The sequence below is a fragment of the Mytilus californianus genome, unplaced genomic scaffold (assembly GCF_021869535.1).
Source record: "Mytilus californianus isolate M0D057914Y unplaced genomic scaffold, xbMytCali1.0.p SCAF_3, whole genome shotgun sequence".
Lineage (NCBI taxonomy): Eukaryota > Metazoa > Mollusca > Bivalvia > Mytilida > Mytilidae > Mytilus > Mytilus californianus.
The window spans coordinates 27,287,276-27,306,522 of NW_026262679.1; the positions used below are offsets into that span (position 1 = coordinate 27,287,276).

Below are 19,247 nucleotides of genomic sequence, written 5' to 3' on the forward strand. Positions count from 1 at the left end.
GTAACTGTATATATTAATAACAAATTTCACGTTTATTTTAATTACTTTTTTTTGAGTAAGACTTCACAGCGGCCTGTCAAATTTGTAGCAAATATAGGTACTTAGTGTAGTATATAATTATGTGAAAAATTCGTCTAGACCCTGTAAACAAATATAGTAGATTTATATTTAATCAAAGTAGTGAAGTACTGAACATCGGATGACCGCAAGTTCTTGTGGATGGTCACAAGCACTTGTCTCAGAAAATAAAATCACACCTGTATACCTGAAAGTGAGGTTAATGTACAGAGATATATTTTTTTCTGAGACAAGTTCGTGCGTGGATAATGAATAAATGACAGGGAATTCAACGTCACCGTAATAACTATTATATTGTAGTGATACAAATCAGTATACTCTGGTTTGTTTGTTTGTATATAACAGTTATATGTATAAAATATAATTTTTATCCATTTGTATATCATTCTATTTTACTATTCTAATAATAGTACAGTGCAAGTGCATGTCTGTAATAATATGATTTTTCTAATAGATTGGATTTGAGCAGGCATTCATATTTTCCATCAAAACGTTCTTGAGATGTTCTTCCGCATGCGTTAACACAATTTTTCTGTTCGTGTGCATAGATATTATCAATGATTTTTTACTTATATATATATTTCTAACGACAATGTCAAAACATTTTCATATTATTAATTTATGTTCTAAACAAAAATATTTTATGAGTATTCATTTAAGAAATGAATTTATAATAAGCGATAAGGAATGTTATTTTGCACTCGATAATGTCCGCGTATTTATAGATCGGTTACCAGTCAAACACGAAAGTTACGTAAGTAAAAATCTCGTTGGCAACAATACATCGGAATGCTTCACGGTCATCGCAATGTAAAAAAAGGCACATGACAATTAAGAGGGTGGTTAATCTGTTAACAGACTGAAGTAGTTTTATATGGCACAATGTAATTAAAAATGTTAAATCTATCAAGCAGTCATTGATTGACCTATGATTAATACCATAGGTAAACATGAAATCACTCAGAGGAGAAACAGTCTGAGCAGTTATTCGGGAGAGTATGACCAAAGTAACGATGCAATATCACTATTAATAACACTGTAAATTCAGAAATTATGGCGTGCATTTATTATTGCAATTTTTGAAGAATGGTCAAAAATGCGAGATTAATTATTGCGATTTCATAAAAAGCTGCATACAGATATATGTATCAGATATCAGAATGCGAGTTCTTATTATTGCGATACAATCGCCTATTCGCATTTTTCGCATTAATAAAAACATCGCAATATCATCTGAATTTACAATACTAACATCATTGACTCATCATTCATCCTATATTAAAAAAAGTCATATGTAAGGTTGTTGGTAAACGTTAATGTTCCTGGAAAATCTTGAGTTTGTTATAGTATGTTTAATAAAATATCGGCTAAACTTTTCCTTCTCATTTTCCCGTTGTCAACAAATAAAGTTTGAAGAGCACTATGACGTTTTGAACTTTTTCATTTCATATGTACGGACATACGTATCAATGATCTAGGTTTTTTACAGATGAGCATAACTAGACTATAAAAAATGTCGAGTACACAAAAGGCATTACTAGGGGCAGCAGGAACTGTTGGAGTTGGTTTAGCATCATGGCGCCTATTCTTTCCTTACATTGGCGACGACATCCGTACCATACGGGCTACAAAAAGGACGTCCGCTGCTATCATGAAGGCTATGCTGGAAGATAAGAGAATTATAGACCAATTCGAAGAAGCTGTGGCGAAACATCCAAAGAAAACGTTTGTTATATTTGAGGACAAATACTATACTTTTGAGTTTGTGGATGCAATGGCTAATAGGATTGCAAACGTAGTTCATAAATTGAACATAAACCAGACAGATACAGTAGCCATGATGATTTACAACGAACCAGGCTTTGTTTGGACTTTCCTTGGTATATACATATTTTGTTTACGTATCCTATATTATTGTTCTATGATAATTTCGAATTCCCTACTGTTAATGAAAAAGATATCAAAAATAATAAAAATGTTTGAAGAAAAATACTATTTTTGATACAAGATTAACGAACAAGTAGTGACATTGACATGAATGTTCGACCCCTGTAAAGAACATGCAAGTCGCTCATTTCAAATTTATGCGTATAATTACAGTACACTAACCAACTGAACAAAATTGCAGAAATACTACAAATTAATGTCAAAATGATATTTTTACTTTTCATTTTAGGGTTACAGAAACTTGGCATTTCAGCTGCTTTTGTCAACTTCCATCTAAAATCTAAACCTCTGGCTCATTCTATTGCAGTCAGTGAAGCCAAAGCATTGATTGTGGGAGAAGGCGAGTTAAATATTGTTTATTTTTTACTGTACACTTTTCAAATACTAATTGAAACTTGGCTTTTTATATCGCATTAGATCGAACTAAACCTGTTTAGTGCAATAATGGATACAGCTAAGATGTTGAATGTATTTATACATGAATTGTTCTGATGGTCAATCAGAAGACAAAAGGTATAAATCCAGTCTTAAACTCAAAAAAAATATTCATAGATTAACCAGTTGCTTAACGTTTATAAGAAGAAATTCTGTCCTCTATATAAATTGGTACAATCTAATTAACACGATGTTCAAATTGTGCAGGATCTAAACGTTACAGAATAAGAACATGTAGGTTAATATAAATGCTATTTAACTAGTTTTCATTTCAGGCGATGAGTTGCTAGCAAGTATTGATGATATAAGGGATGAAATATCTTCCCTTCCCATTTATGTATTTGGTAAATGTCGAGCGGAATTAGATGAAAGATACGTTTCTATGGATGATCTGTTAATAGTAGCCAATCCTGTCCCTATATGTAAAGTATTTCGACAAAGTGTTTCACCTCTACATCCAGTGTGTTACATTTACACATCGGGCACTACAGGTATTTTTCACTACTTCACCTTTTGTAGTATATTTTAGGTCAGTTTCATAATCATATCACTAGTTTCTATCATTATCATACTAATATTAGGGAAAATAGGCAAGTTTAACCTTTACTTACATCTCTACTGTTACATCTTTGTTATAAGGAAAAAAATGTGGTTTTAATTCCTGCATGGAAAATCATACTTCCACAATAAAACTCTGTATTGGTGATATAATTCAGTAATCAATTTCACCAATTTAGGATATCTTTATCGTTGCTGTAAAAGTTTTTTAGTAATAAAAAAGTACGTTCATTGATATCTAAGACGTCACAGCAAACACTCGTACAGTCCGTTAGATGGCGGATAATTATCACGGCCACCAAGGAAAAGGAAATTCGTCCCGTTTATCGTAAATTTTAGTACAATAACGTGTTGCAAGTATGCATTGGTTTCATCATTCTTCTAGAAGAATAAATTCATGATAACATCTGGTGTGTCAAATTTGTCAATGTACCTCAGACAGAAAACACCAAGATCAAAGTAAAAAGAACAACAGTCCACAATACACAAACAAGAAAAACTAAAACATTTAACTGCACATGATCTATCTGCTTTACTATTGGCATCCGTCTTGTGCAAGTCAATGTTAATTGCAAGTAAACATATATTAGGCACATTTGCTGATGACAAAGATAAGATGCAACTGTATTTTATTGGTAGTCGAACATACAGATCATGTGAAAAAACCAGGAAATTGCATGAAATCAAAAAAGGAGCAAAACCGTGTGCGTCGACAAGATACGCGTCTCCTGATCTGTAAGCATCACCCGCCATGTGAATGCAAGTTCAATCCAAATGAAGGAAAGAGTGTGTGCTTTGGCTGCGACAAGCTTAACAATTCATTGGTCTTATGTAACATATGTATTCCATAGTCAACCACATCATGATATGGTCCGTAAAACCTTTGAAGGGAGGACTTCAACATTACCATTGCTTCTTTATAACCATCTATCAATGATATTATGATAAGAATCGCCACCCTGGAATATCGTCTTTCCTGTTTGCCGAGTTGTTATCTACTTTTCTTCGAATGATGGGTTTTTATTGCCGCCGTGTTATTTTCTAACTTGTTTCATCATAACATCTAGTTTTTACCATTTACATGTTAGTAACTATGACAATAGGATAGGGTAAAATATCATTAGTTGGAAAAGGAGAGGCAGTCTCGTGTCTGAAGGAAAAAGACATGACGTTAATCATCTGTCCACAAAAAACATTACATAAAAACTTGCAATCGAGCTACACAAATCCCCTTAAAACCGGGAATTGGAAAGAGCACTACTATATTTTTCTATAGGTTATTTTCACCATTGTTTTTAATATGTTTTAACTTTTAACTTTGAATTTTTTGAAATACTTAGGATTTTTTACCCCAGGAATAGATTACCTTGTCTGTATTTGGCAAAACCTTTCGGAACTTTGGGTCCTCAATGCCTTTCAGCTTCGTTATTTATTTTGCCTATTTAACTTTTTGATTCTAGCAACACTGATGAGTCTTTTGTAGATGAAACGCGCGTCTGGCGTACAAAATTATAAACCTGGTATCTATGATGAGTTTATTTACAACCACTGGGTCGATGCCACTGCTGTGGAGGTTTCCTCCTCGAGGGTATCACTAGCCCAGTAGTCAGTACTTCAGTGTTGACATGAATTATCATTGATATGGTCATAATGATAAATTAAAGGTTTACAAAACTATGAATTGTTCGAAATACTAAGGATTTTCACACCAGGAATAGATTACCTTACCTATGTTTGGAAATAAAACTTTCGGGATTTAGGGTCCTCAATGCTCTTTAAATTCGTTCTTTATTTGGCCTTTTTAACTTTTTTTTATTCGAGCGTCACTAATGAGACTTTTGTAGACGAAACTCGCGTCTGGCGTACAAAATTGTAAACCTGGTATCTATGTTGAGTTCGTACATATCTATATGTTGTGTAATATTCATGTAAATCAATTTCGTACTTTCATCGATAATGCATGTCATGTTTCCAGATGAAAGGATATAGAATAGTTTCACAAATTGCGTATGCTGTGAAAAGAAAATAATTTAGATTCACAATAACATTCAGCATGTTTCACTTACATTATAAAGACTATTAGTTAGTCTTATAATACATCTAAATTGAGATGTACACTCCGACAAAGGTTAAGCACCACCTGGTGTTTCAGCAATATATAATTTTATAATTTGAAATATAAGTATTTAACTGCAAGAAGTTTTAAGTCTATGGATATTTTATACTAAGTAAAAGACTAAACCATTTGGTTGGTAAAGTTTTATTTCCATTTTCATTATAAGAGAAAAACGACAAGAAAAATACCAGTAAAAGTTTTAATGTGCACACGATTTTCATGATTTGTAAACGTAGAAACAAAATGTCATGTTCCAGAAGCTAAATATTCACACATTTACTGTCGTTAAAAAACCCCGACTGTCACTATCGGGTATACTCTCCGCGTTTACAGTAAAGAAGATTCACTTGTCGATTCATTTTCTGAACAAGACTTCGGAGTTTGAATTGTTGGAACCAAGGTATTCCCCAGTTCAGAAATTCACACATTTACTGTCGTTAAAAAACCCCGACTGTCACTATCGGGTATACTCTCCGCGTTTACAGTAAAGAAGATTCACTTGTCGATTCATTTTCTGAACAAGACTTCGGAGTTTAAATTGTTGGAACCAAGGTATTCCCCAGTTCAGAAAGTTTTGTACATCTGGGTTCTTTCTCCTTATTTTTTCGCCTGAAAAAGTCCCCCACATTTCCAATGGGATTTATGTCTGGTGACATGGCTGCCATGGTATAGTGCCAATTGACTCAGATTCCAAATATTGTCCCAAAATCTGTGCGTGATAAGGTCCAGCGTTGTCATCCCGAAAGATATGTCTATCGGAAAAAGCATGACGATCAAATTGCGCGGATTCAGTCCTTTTAAAAATGTCCCTACGTCACTTATTGACATTCCCGGTGCCGTCAAGAAAATAAGATTTAACTTGCAGTCGTGTGAAAAGCATTCCCATACGGAATATAATTGTCTGTAATTGAAGTCTCAAACAAGAAATACTACCGTCAACCAGTTTTAAGGTTCATGTGGACCCTTTGGCTAAAATGGCTGCGTTTTCACCTTACAATTTACTCTGAGTACAGAAAAACCTGTGCATCTGGAAAAGTTTTAAGGCATAGCATGCCCTAGATTAATAAAATTCAAATGCATTGTATGTTTTAGAAAATTTAAAACTTAACTGGATTTTGCAGTGCACTTTTTTTCGTTCCTGCAGAAGATGCTAAAATTAACAAACAGTTGAGTTTCACTTGATATGGTCCACTCAGGTACACAGTTTAAATCACCAGTTATTGTCAGGTATTTATTGTCCATCTATTGTCCATGTCAATCAATACAGTTCACTTCAATTATTACCTATGGGGAAGTTCTCAAACCTCTTTCCCAACTTAGTTTATTTTGGCACCTTCTGGAGGAATGAAAAAAAGTGCACTGTAAAATCCTGTTAAGTTTTTAATTTTCTAAAACCTAAAACATATTTGAAATTTATTTATCTAGGGCATGCTATGCCTTAAAACACACAGGTTTGTCTCTACTCAGAGTAAATTTTTAGGTGAAAATGCAGCCATTTTAGCCAAAGGGTCCATATGAACCTTAAAATGAATCGAGTCTCGTCTGACCAATGGATTCTTTTCAAATGGTGTGTACCCGGTATTACATTGTTGATGATTTATTGACCACTGAATTCGTTCCTTAAGTTTCCTCACAGTAAGTTCTTTGTTTGGTTGGTTAGTCGCCTTGAAGTCCAAACTATGCACTGAAATAACAGTTCTTGCGCTTATTCTATGGCCAGTGACACGAACATTGCCAAACACATGTTTTAAAAACCCGTTTTGGACGATTCAAAATTGTTTCACCTGTGTCTCTTAGTTACCTTTTGGTTACAAGTTTAAGATTAGATACTCTGATCTTTATAATTTTTCATTGAGAGTAATACTTCAAAATTTAAAATTGGTGGAGCTTAACATCTGTCCTAGTGTTAATATGTTTACTATTTTCGAGAGAAAAAAATAGTTACAATTTAATCTAGCGTAATACATTTCATGTTAGGATTTATAGTTTCATTATTACAGCTATAATTGAGGTTTTATTATTGTATCAAGTATGATAGGCAGTTTTCACTAATTCCATTCTATATCCATATAAAATGGAACTATAGAAGAATTATTGAATGAATTTCACACTACATAAAAATTTTAGTTGTGTTACTTGTAAATGTTAGGGATAAAAATCGAAACTTTACTTAATGTTTTTAACCACTCATGTATTGTGTTGCATTTGCATGAATATGATTATTTAATCAATTATGTAGTAATTCAAAATTGGTCACTAAATATTAGTATTATTCTGTTAAATGATCTTCTGTCGGTGTTTCTTTCGCTTGATTTTTTTTCTTGTAGACAGAAAAAGGAAAAAGGCGAATTTCAGTAAAATAATAAGTGTATTGTTCAATTTTTACAGGTTTACCTAAGCCAGCCATAATAAACCAAACGAAAGCAATTGGATTGTCGAAGTCGTTCCTGTTTTTTAACTTTAATGAAAATGATATAGCATACATATGTACACCACTTTACCATAGTGCTGCTACACTCCTTGGACTATTTAATACAATAGACGTTGGTTTGTATATATAAAAATACGTAGACTAGACTGCCGTTTTTGTTGCCCTGCTTTGGCTATACTGTTTTGTCCCTTTTGGTAAATAGCTCTTTATCTTTTGGCCTGGAGCATCACTGAAGAGACTTTAATTGTCGAAATGCGCATTTGGAGCAGAAAAATTGGTATCGTGAATGATATTATTCCAGAACATCTTGCAATCATTGAAATTGACTTCAAAGGATCTAAAAAACATTTTATATATGGCAGTTCTTCAATGGAATATTCCCACATAACTTTTAAAACACAAGACGTAATATAATTGAATTTTTGGCACATTTAAACATCTTTGTCATGGATCTCGTATAATAGTTAGATTTAAAGGTTGTATTTTCGAACTTTACATGCATTTGCAATATGTCCAACCTGCTAGTTGACATTCTCGTATTAAATAGCCTTTATGTTTAATTCTTATTCAAATGGTCAAGGGCGGTTTATTCATTTTATTTTAAGGAGATTTAAAACAAAATAAAAAGAAGATGTAAAGAAGTAAACGCCATTAAGACAACAATCCTCCTCCGAAAAAAAAAGTTATACTTAAAGACAACTGTGGTTACCATTCAAATACGGATAAGCTTAACATTTCAATTTTAAAATTCAGAATATGTACTGTCGTAAATTAGTATTGGGAGTAGCCACTGTCGTAATTCCTGACTTTCGACAGACACATAAACATTCAGTAAAGTGTGAAACAACTGACGTATTTCATGACTTTGTGGTATGGTTAAAATCGATATTGTGAGCGTCCAACACTCTACCTATTATCTCCTGGAGTAATGTGAGTAACCTCTTGAGTAATTCGTGACTTGGGACAGGCACAAAAATTTTGCGTGGCGAAGTCAGTATTCTGAGTAACCATTGACGTAATTGGTGACTTGGAAAAGAGAGACAACAGGACTTGGAACAGGCACATAACATCTGATTTGGTAAAGTCAGTATTTGGAGTAACCACTGATGTGACTCTTGACGTGAGACGGACACAAACACATGTGCATGGTGTTTAATCGCGTGAGTATTGTGAGTAACCACTTATTATGTCGAGTAGTCCGGCGATAGACAAATTTAAAAACATGATAAAAAGTAAACCAAAAAAGACAGGAATTCAATTATATCGATTACTTAATAACAACTAGAAAGAAAGAAATTAAAGGCTACATAAAAAAAGCATTACAAAAACCATAAGGTAAATTTAAAAAGGGGTAGTCCATAAAAACTGACAGAATCAAACGTTAGACTTTATCAACAAACGGAACGTGGTAAATTAAGATACGTTTTAGATGCATTGCCATTTTTTTTACTTTTGCATTCTACTCCAGGTGCGACGATTCTGATTGGTAGAAAATTCTCAGCTCGTGCTTACTTTGACGAAGTTCGGAAACACAACGTTACAGTTATACAGTATATAGGAGAAATGTGTCGATATCTACTTCGGGTGCCTCCGGTTTGTATATATCGATTAACAATTTACATGGATATGTTTCTTTTATTTTTATCTAATACATGTATGCCGTTCCAATCTTTTAGCCATATCTTATTATAATGGATATCAATTTCTACATTAGGTACGGCGGGTGGCAAGATGGCAATTGCCCTTCAACTCCGCCCTTCGCCATGGTACCTTCACAGTAATCTTTCTCCGTCTAAGTCGCAAACGTAATATACAAGTCTTTCATATTCTGTCTACATATCGATAAATTCGGAAAAAATAACATTTTAATTTGATACACTGAACTCTATTAAGAGGGTGGTAAAGGGTTATTTTCGTGCAACGTTTTCGGCCTTTTTATTTCACGTGTTTTCGTGTTTTGACGTTTTATTTCTCGTTTTCTCGTGTTTGGTTCGATGTGCGTGCTTCGTGTTTCCCATTACTTATTTTCCGTGTTTCGTGTCGGTACTCTTACTTTCTCGTGCTTGTCCCGCATTTGATTAAAAAGTAAAATCGGGACTAATTCAAAGTCAGCCCGGATATTGTTTTAAATGGTGTATTAATGAAATGGTTCCCAGGATAATAAAGTCCATCAAAAATTACTATTAATAATGTTTTTCAAATCAGATGCAACTAGTGGACGCTAAAAGGTGACCGCAGGGTCTTCGTATCAATTAATAATGACTGCATGATCTCCAAGAACGGTTGAGTAATAACTTCGAGTACTTTTTTCCTTAATATGTACAATTTTTTTTCTCGTGCTTCGTTTTCCTCGATTTTTAATTTCCGTGCAACGTTTTGCGATTTTTATTTCACGTGTTTCCGTGTTCAGAGCTTAACTTTTTTCAATGGATTGTCAAATTTCAAATTGGTCTGGAAAGTGTGATTAGTGATTGACTGTTCAAAATATAGAACCACAGATTTATTTGCATTATAGAATGACCTTGATAAAGTGCATAAAGTTAGATGTGCCATCGGAAATGGTTTACGACCCGATATATGGGAAGAGTTTAAAGGTCGATACAACATTCCGTTGATAGCAGAGTTCTTTGGAGCAACCGAGGGAACAACAGGGACCTGGAATATCTTAAATAAGCCTGGGTGCATTGGAAGATGGTCACCTATGACTGCAAGTTTTTTTTTCATATAATGATAAAAAAAAAATGTTTCATTTCCTCCTTTAGATAACCTATTAATTATATAAGCATCAGATTAAGAGTATTGCGTGTTCTGGCATGAAAAAAAAATTCCTTACATGTTCTTATGTATTATTTTAGCATGTAGCACGCCCGTCTTTATAATCGAATTTCAGTCAAAACTATAAAACTTCATGAAAGATACCCGGCTTAGATGCGCTACATAAGACTCATCAATGGCGCTCATATAAAAAAGGACTCAAATTTAGTCATTGTTTTTTCAGTGGTTATTGATACAAATAGTACAATTGTTTACCATATAAATTCTTCACAGAGACAATTTGGACCACAACGTGGTGTAGAAAACTTTCTTGTACGTCATGACCCAATAACGTATGAACCAATCAGAGACAAGAATGGAAGATGTGTTCTTTTAAAGCCAGGTACTATCGTAGTAATACTGAAAATTTGCATTATCTAAAGTTTCTGTTTTAACTTTATCAGTTGTGATGCCACATTTGAAATACGTTTAGGTTAAACAGATGTGTAGATAAGTGTTAACGTATATGCATTGCCCATAATGCTATATATATTTATTACATCAGCAACAAAAAAGAATTTAACAGCATTATCGGTACTAAGTAATTTAAAAGTTGAACATCAATTTTTTTTAATAGGTATATGCTAGGATACGATTAAACTGTACTTGCGATTTAACATTTACTGTCTCAATTTATAATATGTAATTTATATTATACTTTGAGCTTATGTCACATTGGTGGCTTTGGGCTGTTTTCTGCTCTTTGGTCGGGTTGTTGTCTCTTTGACACATTCCCCTTTTCCATTCTCATTTCTATTCCTAATTTATACTTTATCTATTAACGTCATGTGTTATGTTTATACGATAAATAAACTGCGTTTTTCTCTTTTAGGTGAAGAAGGTTTGTTTATTTCTGGTGTTCCAGAATACATCACGGAATTTTACAAAGGATCAAAAGAAATGAATGAAAAGAAAATTGTTAGAAATGCATTTAAAGACGGAGATGTGTTCTTTAATTTTGGAGATCTGTTTTATCTAGACAAACACTACTACATGTACTTCAGAGACCGAGTAGGTGACACTTTCAGGTAAACAATATTTTTACTTTTTCTTTATCAAATCATTTTCATATGAACAGAAGAAACACAGAGCATTTGAATATATGGTATGTAAAAACAAAGCACTGAATCGTTTTCAAGTTTAAAGTGTAGCGTAGACAATATTTTACCTTAAGTTAAGTTTTTTTAATGCTAAATACATTCAATGTTGTATGATTACCAATGGAACAGTTAATCACTAAAAGCCAAAGGATGACTTTGTGACCAACTACTCGTCACCGCACGGAATTCAACCATGAGCAATTTCGTATGTTTTAACTGTGTCTAATCGCATTGCTTGAAATGTTCATCAATGTGTTAGAACTTGATTAATCAACAGCAAAAACATTATGACCACAAAAGTCAATAAAATTGGTAAAGAATCAAATGAGCCTCACAGGAGAGCGTAACAGTGTGTCACCATTTCAAAACTCAGCAATAACCAAACAATAATTAAAACGACATTTTATAACCGCCTATTATAGTGCCAGAATTTGATACTAGGTTGATGATTCTTTACAGTGTAAACACTTTTTATCAAAACAAAAAAATCTTATCTTTTAGGAAATGTTTAAGAAAACACAAAAACCCATTGAAATACGACTTTGCTAATTAATATTTTTTCTTTGAGAACCTTACAACTCAACATGCATTGATTATTCTATTTCCAACAAATAAAAAAATGGGTGCTACTGCAGTTTTTGTTGCGCAAAATGCTTTAATTTGGTTAAAATTATTAGAGAAAACGGCATAAAGACGTGACTTGAGAAAAAAAAAGAAAATTATAGATTTCCACATGAAATACTAGAAGACTGCTCTTTTCAAATACTTTACGAGTATAGAGAAAATAATCAGTGCATTATATTTGAGCGCATGCCTAAAATGCATGTGCATTAAAAGGACCTACATTTGCGCACATTTTACAAGTTAACACAAGAAATGTTTTTTGAAAATATATGGTTATTTGATAATGATTAATATGATAAATTAACTTGTTACATTATAACATATAAGTTGTATATATCCCCTTTCGTTACTGCCAAGGCCGTGACTAGGCATATTATTTTAATGAGGCAGAACTGATCGCCGAGCTGAGCGAGGCGAAAAATTTTGGCAGGGGGTCTGGGATAAATGGTGTAAAATCCTGCATTCTGGACATAATCTGAGACAGTCTAATAAAGTAAGCTTAATCAGATAATGCTTAGGAAAGCACAATTCATGCTAGCGAACCTGATCATTTACTCTTTGGAAGAGGTCCATATTCTATATTTAAGTCTATTATTCTCCTTTAGGAAAGTATAATATACATGTTAAATATTTGCACAAGTATACTGACATTTTAGAACTTTTAAAATAGTGTCAAATTATTATCAACCTGAATATGAATTTTCATCTCACTATACATGTACATGTATCTCAATCATAAATACTTAATAGTTATGCAGCAAATGGACTCAAATTATTCTGAATCATGACACAAAATCTCTACGCTCACTTTATAAACAAGATGAACAACAGCACAGGAACAATATTTAGACTGGTCTTTATCAGGGCTCACTTTATAAACAAGATGAATAACAGCACAGGAACAATATTTAGACTGGTCTTTATCATGGTATCTAAAAAGTCGTTCATCATTGCCTCCATACGAAAATTCTAAGGGCATTAACTTTGTGAAAATTAGGCAATCTGAAACAAAACACAAACTCAATCTGTAGCTTACTCTTATGAGCTGTCAGAGCTGCCAAACCAAAAATCAGTTCTATATCTACAGGCTCAACGATAAAAAATCTAGACAAATGACAATTTTTTTGAATGAAGAAGTCTGACTGACATGGGTAACATTATATGTCCCAACCACTGAGTGGCAGGAGGATCATACCATCATTGTATTTAATCAGATGCTCTTTCAGTCATTTTGAATTGTAGATATTCTAATGCATACCTTCCATCAAAGCCATGTTTGAAATAGCTAAGTGATTCAAATGGACATTTTGGCAATTAAAATTTAGATGCCAAAATTTAACCAATGGCAATGATGTACTCAGCCTTTTGAAAGAGCTGAGCTGAAGGATTATAATGCACATGAGTTGTTTACCAAATTAATTCAGTATTTATATAAATGATTTGTCATACAGTAGAATTAAAATTTACCTCAGAGAGATTTCCGACCACAGACTCCTCACTGTCACTTCCTTGACTAGAAAACCCCTGGAATTTACATCGTATTGCATGGAGAGGCTTTATCACTAACGCCTGTACTAGTTCCCCTGAAGTTGTCATTATTCTTCCTGATTTCTGATCAGTTTATTACTCTGACAACTGAATGGACCTTAACCTTCACAAATCTCATCATAGAGAATGTCAGGAAGATCAATCCAATCTTGGAATTATTGAACAGTCGAATGAAAGAAAACATACAAAGAGCCACTTAACATCACCCTGTTATTACTGTTAGAATCTGAAATCCAGATCAACAGATTTTATCAGTTAATCAAATACATTTTAAGTTCTAATAGAATTTCAATTTATAATATCAGATTATGTTTTGTCTGGATCAATATAATTTTCACATGATGGTCCTCAAGCGATCAGAGCAGAATTCTGTGGATGTGACCTCAGAGATAACACAACTGTTCAATCATCCAAACTGTATTTGTATCAACAATTATATAACATCAATTATGACTACAACAAAACTGTCAATCAAATTATTTTGACAAAATATACGAGGGGGGAAAAGGAGCTTTATAAAGCATATAAAATTGAGTTGACATCAATTAACCAAAAGTTAGGAAACTAGATACAGTGCTCTCCTGGGTTTAATAGGAAATACTTGCTATGTCAATTCTATTTATTTACATAAACTTTGGTTAATAGAAAGTTATTGGAGGTGACTTGAAAAAGTACAAAAAGTAAGTTCACTTGGTCACATATCTGCATGCTATTGATTCATTTGTAAAATGGCGCATCAAAATCAGAGCCATATCTATGCAATATGTAATGTCAACTTGTCAAACAGTATTTGAAAGAACTTTAAAAATCCACCATGGAGAAATTTAATTAATCTCTTGAAATCATCCATAATATAATAGTGAATGCCACAAAACAGGCATTTAAAGATTAAGCACAAATATACCTGTTTAAATCTACAGTATGTGTAAAATGCAGATCAGATTAAAAACAAATATCATGACTGCCCTGCTCGTCGATAAGGAGGTTGATGTGGGGTTTCGAACAGGATAAGTCCATGCTGTTATGAACAACTGAAACAAGTAAAACTAGCCATTTAATGGAATAACACTTTATGGACTTGTTGCATCCGATTTTCTGGATTTAGCTTCATTAGGAACGCTAAAATCAAAACTTGTTAAAGACAGGGGTGTATTTAAAGTAAAAATGTCAGGAGCTATCTGACCCTAAGGAAATGAAAAAGAATAGCACAGTTTACCTATAGTCAACTTTTCCTGAGGGAGTTGGAACCTTAGTTTCTTAATGATTCCTAAATTTATCACCGGGGAATTTTAGAAAAATAATTTATAAATCATGACAAGACCGAAACACTGACAACTGAGCTGATAATAGTTTATCGGCTCCACACCCGTCGTATTGCTCGTGCAAGTAATGTGATGTCACATCCGAGAAAAAGATACCGGGCTTGTGGTAACGACATTTGGAACAGATATTCTATAACGGTCAACTGTTGATGCCCCCTTAAATTTTCGAAGATATTACTTCATCTTCACCACTTAGAACCCTTGATTTAATTGCTGTCTTGTAAGCAGCAACTCTCTATACCGGGAATCATGATAGGAAATGCAAGCTCTGGAATATCGTATCGACTGATATGTATATAATCCATATGCAGGTGCAGCTGAAATTTTATATCAGTGGCGCTCGAATCAAAACATTTGGGAGGGCAAATAAAGAACAAAGTTGAAGAGCATTTCAAACCAAAGTTGTGTCAAATCTTACTACGACTATCTTTGCAACATGATAGACAAAAATTAGTGTTTTGAATAATTTTAACATGCATTTGTAATTCGTAAATGTTGAAGATATGGTCCCCAAGAACTTCAACATAATAAATTTCTATTGGACTCTAGATTATTGTAACTTACGAAAAGATTTTTTTTGATAGATGGAAAAGTGAGAATGTATCAACAAGAGAGGTCTCGGATGCAATATCTACACTGCCATTTGTACACGATGCTAATGTGTATGGCGTACAAATTCAAGGTATTTTATAGATTAAATAATAGTTCAATCTCAATTTTTTAAGAATTGAAAATTTTGATTTTTTTTGTTGGTATATTTGCCTCCTGTTCAGTACAAGCAGTGTTAAGAAAATATCAAAAGGGGATAAAACATCTTTAATTGATAAAGGGCAAACGACACTGCGATAAAATAAAACTTTTAAAAAACCAAGTGTTCATTGTAAGTATATCTGCAAGACAGCATTTATTTTACAGAAAACTAAGGATAAAAAAGAGTTCAATTTACGCTAGGTGTTAGCGTAAGTGTTTCGGAAGCCTAAGCAGTTCCTGCCCCTGGAATGGTACTCGTTGAGTTTACAATCACAAATTCGATGAAAATTCAAAATCTTTGATAAACTTTATTATGAAGTCAAAGATTATATTATTTCTATTTGTTTATATTTTGTAACATGTTTGCTGAATAAATACAATGTGTTTTTCTCATTTGAAGACATGTTATGTCGAAAAAAATTGAACAACATGTACGCAGGGGCGGATTCAGGCTGGGGCGTGGCGGCGTGCGCCCCCTCCCTAAAATTTGCAAAGCATGGGTTGTCCTCAGCTTAATAAAGAATATTTCGATAATTTTACCTCAAACAAATTTTTGCCTCGCTCTGCTTGGCGAAAATTTAAGTTTGCGCCCCCCCCTCCCAACCTAAAATCCTGGATCCGCCCCTGGTACGCATTAAAAAATGTGGTCCGGAAGCGCAAGCATTTCATGTGCCATAAGTGTTACCCACCGTGTTGTTTTTGACAAATAAAAATTCTATGATACTTTACATCCGGCTTCGACAAATTTAACAATGTTTACTATCAATACCGTTCATTTATATAGTTTCCAAAGTAACTTTTGATGAATAAAAAGGAGCGTAGTTACCTTGTTTATATGAAGAGTTTTTTTTCAAATTCATGTGAATCATTAGAATTTCCGTTGACAAAAAAAATGGAAATCAAGATTTTATAACAACATGGTTTATTAATTATAGATATACTAATTTACAGACATTGCTCATGATATTATTCGAGGAATATTATTATTAAAATACTAGGATGATTTTTTTTATTTTCTAAGGTGAAGATGGTCGAGCCGGTATGGCTGCTATAACATTTAATCACGGAGTATCAGTTACAAATGAACTGTTGCAACAGATGTATAAGAAAATAGAACACGAATTACCAAGTTATGCAAGACCTATTTTTCTTAGGATATTAACTGAGCAAATTGTCACACAAACAATGAAACACAGAAAAATTGAATTGGTAGAAGAGGGTTTTGACCCGAACAAAGTGAAAGATCCGTTGTATGTGTTAGACAATCTTGCAAAGACATATGTTCCCATGTCTTTAGACAATTATAGTCAAGTTATCCATTCTAAACTGTGACGATGAACAATAATCTATGCGAATACATTGTCAGAAGTTTTATTAGCCAATATCCATGTTTAATGAGTTATAGATATCGGTTTGTTATATATACTCAACCGCTTCATAAATGTGTATATCCTAAACCAAGAACAATTATATATTCCTATTCGCAAAAAGAATTAAATCGTCTTTCATCTAGTCTTGCTTCTTGTAACCAAGAAAAAGCATCATTCTAAGTTCTTTCATTTCACATTTCACTTTCAGATTTACTGTTGATGTCCTGTCACTTAGTAAACCAAATTTTAGTCAGTCTTGGCATTTCATTTAATTGTACTAGTTATAATTATATGATGAAGAACGACTTTATTATCATTTGTCAGCCATAACAGGACATCATATACGTTCCCGTAAGTTTTTGACATCACAAAAGAAAATGTCTGACGCCACAACTCGAAATTGTTTGTTGTCTGGCGCCAATAGTTCAAAGTGGGGTCAAGTATCGCAGATTTCCAAACAGCGATGAGGTCTTTGCTAGAATACAGTAGTTTGTTTTATATCACAGATGTTCATTTATGTATAGCAATCCGGGAAATACATTTTGAAACACGTAGTCAACTTTTTTGTATATGTTCAAATTAGGAATAGTTAGTTAACTGTTTATAAAATTTTACTACAAAGCATTACCATCATATTTTATACAATAGTTGAAAATATGAAAAACATATACTAAGTACTTATTAGTTCTAGCTTTCCTTTACCAGTACTTTTGAAAAAAATAACAGATAGATTCTGAAATTTATTATATCGGTTATAGGGTTTGCTTTTGAAACTAGCAGTCCAGCCAAACAATCACTGCATTCAGTATGTATAACAAACGTCTTCATTACAGCAAATTCCATAATTTCACAGTTATCTGGTGTAAGCTATGTACATACCATCATTCACATTTCGTTATACATTTGCGTAGCTTTTAATAAAATATCCCCACCTAAAAGACAATATAAGTCCTCCTTTACTGGCGTCCTAAACGTATATCAGACTTGCATTAACGTCCAGTAACACACTTCTCGCATTTAAAGGGAAATCACACTATTTATACTACTAATAAGAATTCATTGAAATTTTGCATGTAGACAGATCATACTTATTAAGATATTTTAGGCGAAAAAAAAATTGGGGTCACCGATGTTGTTTTCGAGATATGACGTCATCAAAACTTAAAGAATCGCGTTATAACGAAATATAGAAATACCGCTCTAAATTGTTAAAAAAAGACAAACTTATTGAAAAACCATGTTTAACTGGAATAACAAAAACAGTCAAATGTAACTTGTACCTTATGAACATTTATTTGTCTCGGTTTCCTTGTTTTTGAAGGCCTTTGAACATTTCCCGCCATTTTTAATTGCTATTTATAATAGATTTTTCTTGAAATAAAAAAAAACTGCTAAAGTTTTTCCCTTCAAACTTCTGCATAAGTTGTAGCTTCAGGGAAGATTTTAAAAGAAAGCATAAACAAAAAAGGGGGGTCACCGATGTTTTAAATCCGCTAAAACGGAAATAATCTTTATTATTGAATTTTGGCGGGAACTATAACCTTTTAACGTTATAGAACGACGTTGCTGGCATAACAGCATTTCTTGCAACGCTTGGGTTGAATAAAACCTTTTCACTACAAAATATAATATCATTTTTGAACATTTTTTAAGGTATTTTTATTAGTCATTGATATCTTTATCAATCTATTGAATCGTTAAACATAGATACAATAACAGTTTATTATAAAGTAATTGTCAAAGTTGAAGTCATCTCATTTTTTTTAATTGCCGCGATTTGTTGTATGGGGAAAACGAATGTTTGCCTCATGCCGTATTATAGAAATAATTTTCGGCTTCCAGATAAAGAATCTTCTACCTCGGAAGACTGAGGGTATCCGGGCTGAAAAGTAACACGTTCCTTTTAGACTGCAGGCAGAATAATTTCGTTACCATAATTTCACTAGCTTGTCCATTCGCACCGGGAAGATAAAACCTGAAATGCCGTGTTAAAAATGCCACAAACTCAGCACGTTAAAAGAAACATATTTTCGGTAGGAATTTAAAATTGGTTCCGTAATTACACAACGCTTCATAATTTAGGCCACAGACCACAATTAAATTCCCCTATTAGTTCTTTATAACGTTTTGTTTCATTAAAAAAAATTGCACCAT

General features: G+C 33.2%; 1 protein-coding gene across 1 annotated transcript; it reads left to right on the forward strand.

Annotated features, from left to right (window-relative positions):
* The first annotated feature begins 1,591 nt into the window (after positions 1–1,591).
* Positions 1,592–17,347, forward strand: LOC127733491 (long-chain fatty acid transport protein 2-like). Its single transcript, XM_052242844.1, has 10 exons — positions 1,592–1,958; positions 2,255–2,365; positions 2,736–2,951; positions 7,523–7,681; positions 9,034–9,158; positions 10,081–10,272; positions 10,614–10,722; positions 11,212–11,407; positions 15,558–15,655; positions 16,745–17,347. The coding sequence occupies exons 1-10, from the start codon at positions 1,592–1,594 to the stop codon at positions 17,053–17,055; spliced, it is 1,884 nt and encodes a 627-aa protein (XP_052098804.1). The 3' UTR covers positions 17,056–17,347.
* Positions 17,348–19,247: the final 1,900 nt, after the last annotated feature.